Genomic DNA, 10000 nt, shown 5'->3' on the forward strand with positions numbered 1-10000 from the left:
TTTGATATTGAAGATTGTTATTATTATTATTATTATTATTATTATTATTATTATTATTATTATTATTATTATTATTATTATTATTCCTATTGTTATTTACAAGAGAATGGTTATTTACAAATTAGTGGCTTAGGGATCACGAAAAAAAAAAAAAAAAAAAAGGGGGTTGCGGGTGGGATGTCATAAGCAAATGAAACATAGTAATCAAAGAAACAATCATTTTTGCACCAACAGAATTCCTTAATTGATGGTTTGCATTTAATGTCAGGGCGGCCACAATGGTGTTCAGAACAATGCAGTAAAATGCCTTTTGGGAATTGTATTCTATTATTGTATAAAACTTGTGGGGCCATTTTCTATTGTTTTGTACACCAACATGGTTGTCTCAACACGTGGATGCAAACCAAGAATTAATAAGAGTGTTGCCACCTTACCTCCGTTTCAAATCCAAACAGTTCCCAAAAGGAAAGATTATATTTATCAGAGAACAAGAGAAGACCTGAAAGAGACAAGGAGCATAAAAGGAGCATATAGTGGAAAAGCAGTCATTAAGTTTGCTGATACTAATTTCCTACATACTAAAAGAAATTAAAGGCAAAATAAAGGATCATGGATGAACTGACCTGAAAGAAATCGTGTAACTGGCAAATGAACAGACACAGGGGAACTTGATACATCATACTCGAACAAAGTGAAGGAACGTTCACCGACTGATAAAAGACAGCAACAAAGAACATTACTTATTATAGAAAAAAAGGTGAAAAATACATGTAAGTACCATTAGTATATCACTAGCGCCATGAGTGGACAAGATGAACCAAATCCCGTGCTGTGATTGGCTACCCGAGCAGGCAAGATGGAGCTATACTGCCCTCTTGGGATTTCTTGCTTGGTCCTGCAAGATCATTTTTTCTTTGGTGTTTTATCCCATAAAATAAATCCTTTATTGACCAAGGTTGTTCAGTCAAGATGGCTAGATATTGGCCAAGTTTACTTTTTTAACCAATATGTATGGTGTGAGATGGTTAAAAAAGATGGGACCAAGAAATCAGTAGCAGTCCTGAGTCCTTACAACCAAACAATAGTTTGACCACCTAAGCCAGGAATTATTAAGAGAGGAAGACTTCAAAGACCCTTACTGGTAAAATGGAGCACAGGATATATGTAAGTCAAGAAAAGCAGGTTCCAAGAAATCCTATGAACCATCAGGTAATATTAATTGAAAGATTCAGGAATTGAAACAATCCAGTGTTTGTTGGAGAAACAATTTATTGCTAATTAATGTCTGCAGACAACTGTTCATTGTAAAAGAGATAAGCTTTTCTGGACATAATCAGAATTTATAGACTTAAAGATTTCTTGCACATGAACATGACATGAAAGTAACTGGATTTTCTTTGGTCCCCTGCATTGAAAAAATCTGACAATCACTGACAGTCAATCAAACACAGTCATAACAATTGCATACTCACAATCTTGGTGGTGCAAGCCAATCTCCTCTGGTTGCTTTTTTCTCACCTCATTAAGAGTTTTGATTGATTCAAGGATGGCTGTTTTAAAGACCAGTAACTGCATAATAAGAACATGAAAAGCTATTTTATTGCCATATAAATTAATTGTTTTAAACCAATCTTCATGACACTGCAAACATATGAATTAGGTTGTTTACAAAAGCAAAATCTAATCCAAATAATGTTGTGCAGCCAAGGCAGACACCATTCTGAGGAGATGGGAAAAAATAATGAACAAGCCATTGAAAACAATAGAACACTTCCAAAGAACCAGTGTCCAAATTAATTTCTGTATGATTGCATGTGAAAATGGGTTCCAACCAGAACTGATATTACATGCAAGACACAAATTACTATGATCACTGTACATAGTAACAAATAAGGTTTATTTTAAACACGAAAACTTACATCACTTGCACACCAGTCCCAAACCAAAGTGAAAAGTGGTTTGACCCTGAACTGCAAAGTGAAAGCAGCTTCCCAGTCAGGATCTGTCTCAATGTGCTGCCCTGTTTTACGAGTTGTCATATCCATTCCCTAAACACAAACATAGAACTGTTTCTTTCAGACCTTAACTGCTTGTCATAAAACCTTGATATTCCCATATTTCAGCACTCATTTTTCTTTGTTTTGCGGCAAACAGGTATAAGAATTACATGGAAACTATTAAATTTAATTGAGTTTTGGATATCTGTACATTTCACCCCTGGTGAAGTTTGGCATCTGTATTAAACATTGTTCTCAGTGTCTCAACCAATTTCAAAGTTGTACAAAGAGAGGGCTTTCCACAGTCTTTCATTGTGTTCAGCAATTTTGTCAGGATGGCAAAAGTATCATTCAGGGGACCCTGCATGATTTTGTGGAAAATTTTCAAGGATATTATATATGTTTTAGAGAATCCTTGTTGAGATCACTATGATATCTCGGTAAAAGTTAAGAATCCAATCCCACCATTGCGTCGGCCAACATGTTGGCCAACGTGTCAGTCGACTGTCGATCAACTGTTGGTCGACTGTCGGCCGGCGCGTTGGCTGTTAGGACCCTAGTAAGACACATAAATTTATAGGAAACATGGGAGTGGTTTGTGATTCAAGGCCCTGCAATGCCCTGCAGTGGGAAGTAAATTTAGTTAGTTCTAGTAGACTTTCTGAAACATCACGTGCCTGCATGGACTTAAGAAGATAAAAGAACATGTCCAAAAACTTGATGAACTTTCGCCTTAGTTCCTCATTCCATTCATCCGGTTTGTGACGCAAAATGTACCTATCAATGTGAGGATAAACCACAAAATTAGACAACAAAAATAATGGTAAAGAAATCCTGATCTTTTACAACTAACTTTCCGCTCCACTGTTCTCTGTTTACTTGCCTGAGGTCAACCAACATAAAGTAAGCTCTTTTAAGCTTCATTAGTGATTGCTTCTGAAATTCAAAAGTTCCATGTTCTAAAACAAGAAATAACAGATAGTTAACAGTCGAATATATGAAAGCTCTACAAGAACCAAATTCCAAGATTCCTGTACCACTCCGAAATTGCAGATGGCCTTTTGAGCAAGCTAGGTGAGAGAAAATCTTTTAAAAATGTATATATGGAAAGAACTCAAGTGAGGCCATAGCTACTGTGTGCATATGATGGATGAAGAACCTTCGCTGATCCACAGCATCAGGAACTTCTTATGCAACACCCAAGGACAGAGAAAAATCTCTGACCAGCGTGGGAATCGTACCCACGACCTCCGGATTAGATCACCGTTGCTCTACCAACTGAGCTAAAAGGCCAGACGGGAGCAGGCCATGGGAGTTTGAGGACAAATCGGCTCGGCCCAAGCCAAGTACTAAGTGCAAGTGTTTGTTGTCCTAAGTAGCGTGTGTATGTATATATGGAAAGAACTCAAGTGAGGCCATAGCTACTGTGTGCATGTGCTGGATGAAGAACCTTCGCTGATGCACAGCACACAGTAGCTATGGCCTCACTTGAGTTCTTTCCATATATACATACACACGCTACTTAGGACAACACGCACTTGCTCTTTTAAAAATTATCATTAAAAATCAACTGCTCCTGCTTCCCAGATTCTTGTTAGATAGCTTTTGTGTCTCACCATTAATGGCTGGCTCTAGGTGTTCCATAAATGATAAAGTGATCACTTCCAAGACATTATGTTCCAAAATCAACATTCTTGCCTAATATGTATAAAAAACAACAACAACGATAATGGATTGGTCCTTACACTGTAGCAAAAAGATTGACACATCAACCAACCGTGGTTTTATAAGCCTGCACTGTAGCTCCTACACCAGGCCCGTGGGCAGGGTTTTTTGGCGGGAGGGTGTGATCCAATGAGGAGAGGGACCAAATGAGCACCAGAGGTGCAAGCCTCTAGGGCAGCCTGGGGCGCATGCTCCCCTGGGAAATTTTGAAAATTAGGCTGTCTGAGAAAGCATTTTGTGCGTTTTGATAGCAGTATGATATGAAAACAGGCAGCCGAAAGTGAACATGAAAACATGGATATTACTCAAACTTTTGAACTTCAAAATGGAATTTTTTTGGCACAGAGACTACTTTACACAAGTAAATGTATTTTACAGTTTTAGAGAATAATGTCACTATTTAAAAAGAACAAAGGAAGAAAAAAGTTGAAAATCCGTATTATTCACTGGGTTTGCTGCAGCAAACCATGATGATCAGAAGTACTGATCATCATGATCTTTCAGTAGTGTGCCACGCTCAAGCCTCCTTGGGTACTTCTTAGCAAACAGATTACTGGTAACTACTTCTTCCAGTGAAGAGAGCATCTCTTGCATCACCCTGGCTCTGGAGTGGTAAAAGTGTGTACACTTCTTAGAGCAGGTGCACTTCACTTACTACAAAAACAGTTCACTTAAATCAGAACAGAACTATACTATATATATTTTATCATTTCCCTTTTTTTAAATCAACGGCAAACAACAAAGTGGACCTCTGCACCTCCCTCCACCAGTTCCCTACAGGCCTGTACACATCTCCTATAGATCAATGGTAGAGCATCTGAGCTTACAGTTGTCCTAAGTGCCTAGGTTTGACTGCTGCAGAGTATCCCCAAGTAACCATTGAAGAATATCTCCTCTCAAGTGAAGCTACATGACTGCATGATCCTCGCATATATGAACGCAATTTTAGCAATTGCGTAGAGAAGCCTAAAAAACTTTCAGGACTCCTACAGGGTTTGAACCTGTGACCTCACGATGCCTGTGCGATGCTTTAATCAACTGAGCTATGAAGCCACTGATATTGGCAGCTGATTATTTTTGGGTTCAAATCTTCCCATGACGAATGGATCAATGAACGACATGAAACATACATGTATGATTCATTTCATATATCATTTTGCTCGTTGATTCATTCATCAAAGGAACATTTGAACCCACAAATGACCAGCTCCCAGTATCAGTGGCTTCATTGCTCAGTTGGTTAGAGCATTGCACCGGCATCCCGAAGTCATGGGTTTAAATGGTTACCCTGCTTAGTCCTGAATTTTTCAGACTTCTCTATGCAATTGCTACAATTGCATTAATTACTGCGAGGATCATAGCTTCACTTCATTTCAAATCCGCAGTTCAATATATTATTCATTTCATATATCATTAATTTTCGTTCATTAATATATCCTCTCATTGTAATCAGGAAATTCAAAAGTGCAATTTAGCACCTAATCGCTCACATAATCAGCCACCATGTTTTCAATCAAACTAAAAGACAATATTTGTATGAAAATATAGTTGAATTCCTTCAGGATGAATTGCACAAATATGGATGCTGTAATGTCTGTAAAAATATATACAATGATAATAATGACAGATGTAACTTCGAACAACTCGATTTTTAGTCCTACAAGTATCAAAAGACAAGTATCGGGTGGGACCTGTCCGTTTTTTTCCAGCCTGCCTGTTTTAGCTAAGTTTGCTTTGAAAAGGGTGAAACAGTGCAGGCAGTACCACTAGAAAATCAACAGAAAAAAGAACAGGAGCTTTGTTAAAACTGGACACATGCAGAGTAACTAAACTTTGCTACAACTTACCAAAGTCGGAACAGTGAAGAGCTGAACAGACAAGGACGTCACCTAAATGATGATCAAAACATGAAATAAATTATACATCTTCAAGTGAGGTGTGCATCAGTACAGTGTATGTTTAAGAGAGAGAGAGAGAGAGGGATCAGTAAAATTAAAAAATACCCACCGATACACTGTGTTCATGATCATCATCAACAAAGTCCTTCTGGAGTTGACCATAGTGCTAAATGAATCAGACAAATTATTTTTCATATTTGCACTTGTAATGGGAAAATAACTTTTCGCCACCACCAAAAAACACAAGATTGAAATAAAGGGAGGCCCTAAAGTACATGTAGTAAACTCTATGATGTAAAATTCAGGAGGTACCAGCAATGAACTTTAATGATAACCAGATTTAATATTACGTAAACAATTTTTTGCGGAGAAAATACCCTTATAAAAATTCTAAAGAAATAAATGCTTGAAAACTAAATAAAAGATTGGTTTCTTGGGAAAGAAAAATCTTTTGAAGACTATGTACCATAGATAATGTGCAAATTCAACGCACATCTGAAACTGATCGACATGATTGTACATGTACAGCAGGTACAGTATCTCTCGTCTGAGCAGAGCCATCTCTTCTTCTTCCTCACAATAGAGTTGGTTTAATTGAAGTAAGAAAAGCAAACTAATTGTGAAACCAAGTACCTTAGTAAACTGAATAGCAAAGGCTTTCTTTCCCATAGGATCCATCAACATGCTGCAAAATAAAAAACTTGTTATTCAAAATAAAAAAATTGTTGTACATACAGAGCACCATCTCTTAATTTGTTGAGCACAACACCTGCACATTCATGGAATGAAAGGCTGGCCATTTTCATTGATATGGACAAAGCAATCAAAGCAATCAATTGCGTATAAAACGCAATCATCTTGTCACTATCGGATCATTTAAATTTGCTTGGAATGTACCGGCAAATGATTTAGCAAGAACTACCATTTTGTCCAATTTTCGATAACAATCCTCGAATTGCATCAAGTTTTCCTTAGCTATAGGGAGAGATACGAAAAATGACTTGAAAATTCGACAATATTTTGCCAGCAATTCAGAATATCAAAAAACAAAACACATCAAATTTTGTGTGCACTTCTTTTGCACAATACTATTACAGTATTAGTTGTCATGCCACATGAGCAATAATATTTTGCCAAGAAGGACAAAAAACAATGGGGACTGGTCCAGGGGTGAAAGTGTTAAAATGACTATGCTCCCCATTAGCCAAGGTAACAAGGAAGCGCATGTACTTCACATAAGGATTAAAATATGTGCATGGTCAAAAATTTGAAAATCCAAGGTATGGTAGCAGTGTCTCAGCGAATTCATCTATTTCAAATGGTTCGGCACCCAAGGGAGATGCTGCTGCCACTGAGTGACGATGACAGCAGCTGCAATGACAACAGTGGAAAATAAAAAAATCAAGTCCAGTTAAAGTTGGGTGCATACAAAATACACTGTGATAAAGCAGACCTTTGTGAAACACATATCAATTCCAGATTCCAGAAGACTTCAATGTCAGTCTGAACTTACGTGTTAATGAACAGTTTTTGTGTTTGTGCTCTTGCAACTAGTGATGAAAGGGAAAAATTAATCAGATTAATTAACCCATTGCCTCTTGGGAGTAAGACTTACAATAGAATTTACTCTGTCTAATGCCAGACTATTTTTCTCATAAACGTGGGGTGGTTCAGGAGTTAATGAGTTAACAATGCTGTAAAAATGTAAACATTAATGAAAGGGGCATTAATAAACAAAGAAACACCGAAACAGCGAAACGGCAAAACGAAGCACCAAAACACCATGCATGACCCCACCATACATTGAATACTAACCAACAAAGGTTGGATTTGAGATTAAATATCATTGTAGGCCTAAATAGGTCAAAAATGTTATTGCTCCTAATTCATTGAGATTAAGATTGGGATTCAGATTAATACTGAGATTAGGAGCAATAACTTTTTAGGCCTAATTAGGCCTAGAACTATGTTTAATCTCAAATGCAACCTTTGTCGGTTAGTATTCAATGTATGGTGGGATCATACATGATGTTTTGGTGCTTCATTTTGCCGTTTCGCTGTTTCGTTGTTTAGTAATGTCCACATTAAAGCCCACATTCACCAAGAATGCATAACAAATTTTGTGTTACAAGACACTACTCAAGACATCATTTTGCTGCCAATCAGATCATGCGTTTTGACCATACAGCATTTAAAAACAAACAGAAACGAGTCTGCAATGACTTTTGGGTGAATGCGGGCCTTTTATTAACAGTTAAAAGGACTTTTTTAATGGTTTGATTTTAATTTCCATTTGTCTCATTCATGTCAATGAACTTAAGAAAAAGAGTAAATTGATGATTTTGAACTGAACTTGTTCTTACCTCCATTAGATATTTAGCTATATATGCAGAAGCTCACCGGAATAAAAATGCTACGGTTACAACCTTAACAGTAAAAATACCTTTCCACAAAGTGGAATCAGCCATAAGCACTCTCTCAAGAAGATCATGCCCATCCTTAGGAGCAAGTACTGTGGTACAGAGGATTCTCCTGAACCCATCTACAAGACACAGAAAAAAATTAATCTGGAATTATGGAATGAAATCTACATGTAGCAAGGAGGGAGATGACTGATGTTTAAACTATTATCCATATCCATCCATATGTGGACTTCTTCTTAGATGCAGACTTCTTCTGTTTTAAAAAATTAAATTATCCTTAAGAAAGAAATCTGCAAAACAGACTTCCTTGAAGATATTTCTTCTTCAGGATAGAATGCCGAAGAGGAATCTGTTGAAGACAGAGCCTTGTAATACCCCTAGCAGTAGTAAATGTATTTTCAAGGCTGGAAGGTTTTTAACATAGTGGCTTTATGAGGGGGAAATGTGGTCAGTTGTTAGTTCTAATATTATATTATAGCCTTTATTAAAGTCAGGTTGTGTTTTTGTATGGGGTCATGGACTCCTTTATGGAGCATCCTTAATTTGTACAGAATGCACATGTATGTCCAGTCTTTAAGCGTTTAATTGAAAAGACAAAAAAGAAACTTATATAAGCTCAAAACAAACCAGAATAATTTGTGATCTTGCTTAGCCAGCCAAGCATCTGAACAGCACACATTTGATGAGCCACAACTTTGTGGTGCATTACACGACACTTGAGTGGCTTGCGGCTTGGACCTGATGTACCTTGCTGTTGTAAGGGAAAAACAGTCACGTATCAATAAACTTTGCACTCACTGAGCAAAAGACAGACCTTAATAAGGGAGAGAGAGAGAGAGAGAGAGAGAGAGAGAGAGAGAGAGAGAGAGAGAGAGAGAGCAATCAACGTCATGTTTATCAACCAGATTGGGATGGTACATGTAGTAAAAAGGTAAAAATAACATGAAAATGCAATGTTCATGGTGATGAAAGTGTGCTTAACTATTAAGCTAGTTTACATACACTGTCTAAATATATAAAGACATATCATGCTTAAAAGAATGAAGTTTTACAATAACAGTGTAAAACACAGTTAATGGAGCGTGACATGTTTGATTCTTATTCCTCTGTCACGTTATGTACTTTGTAAACATTCATAATGCATACGAGACATGAATACCTATTCATTATCTCTTCAATGTGCATTCATAACATGACCAATAGAATAGACTAACTATATGTTGCAAGATTGTGTGCAACATTTTATATCAATCGTTTTTATTGGCCAAACGGAAAAAAAGCGCTATTTGTCTCATTAATCACTAGACTAGTTTATTGTATTTGATGGTATGTTATTTTCCACTGCTTTAGTCCTACAAGCCTGTCTATGTATAAAAGGTCTAGTAAAGTTCAAAGTGCCATTTTCCAGCTATCAAAGCTTACTGTTAGGAACACCTTATCTCATCCTTCCCTCCATTTGGAGGCTTTGTCATTGAATCTATTAAATTTGGATTCACCTCTCGGCTTTCGCACTCGGTTATTACTCTCGCAGCCACTTCCCCAAGCTTTATTTTTGTGTCAATGCTACATCATAATTATATAAAAAAAACATGCTGTTTATCTGCCTCTATTCTTGTGCAGCACATGCGGGCAGAGTCATGCAGCTACAAGTCCTGGGGAGATATGGAGGTTAGAGCTATTTAGCATGATGCTGGCGGAGGGTAAGCTCATAGTGCGGTGGAGAACTAGGCTTTTATATTGCCAAAAAATAGCTTTTACCCACCTACAACCTCTGATCCAGTGCGGTCTGCAAGAAAGCTGGGGAGATAGGTTTAGGCTATTGTCATGCTAGGAAGTCGCGAAGCGGGTGTTCTCCCTTACGCCAAACATGTGTCGTTTGTTTTTTGTCATCTATGATAATTGTAGTCATCATAACCTAAGTAGCTTTTAGTTTTCCCTTACTGGTAAAAGGATGGAT

The 10000-nt window shown here is 37.3% G+C and overlaps 1 protein-coding gene across 2 annotated transcripts in view; it reads right to left on the minus strand.

The window, feature by feature from the left end:
* Positions 1-10000, minus strand: part of LOC137978671 (E3 ubiquitin-protein ligase UBR2-like) — a 42523-nt gene that overhangs the window by 21766 nt on the left and 10757 nt on the right. For both annotated transcript variants that reach the window (XM_068825684.1, XM_068825685.1), the window contains exons 8-20: positions 8671-8794; positions 8064-8162; positions 7134-7170; positions 6254-6305; positions 5730-5786; positions 5570-5611; positions 3614-3695; positions 2881-2956; positions 2675-2774; positions 1920-2048; positions 1473-1569; positions 624-710; positions 435-499 (exon numbers count right to left, since the gene is read on the minus strand). In XM_068825684.1, the coding sequence (XP_068681785.1) occupies positions 435-499; positions 624-710; positions 1473-1569; positions 1920-2048; positions 2675-2774; positions 2881-2956; positions 3614-3695; positions 5570-5611; positions 5730-5786; positions 6254-6305; positions 7134-7170; positions 8064-8162; positions 8671-8794 (1047 nt within the window). The remainder of the gene's footprint in view (positions 1-434; positions 500-623; positions 711-1472; positions 1570-1919; positions 2049-2674; positions 2775-2880; positions 2957-3613; positions 3696-5569; positions 5612-5729; positions 5787-6253; positions 6306-7133; positions 7171-8063; positions 8163-8670; positions 8795-10000) is intronic.

Source organism: Montipora foliosa, chromosome 12 (assembly GCF_036669935.1).
Source record: "Montipora foliosa isolate CH-2021 chromosome 12, ASM3666993v2, whole genome shotgun sequence".
NCBI classification, from domain to species: Eukaryota; Metazoa; Cnidaria; class Anthozoa; order Scleractinia; family Acroporidae; genus Montipora; species Montipora foliosa.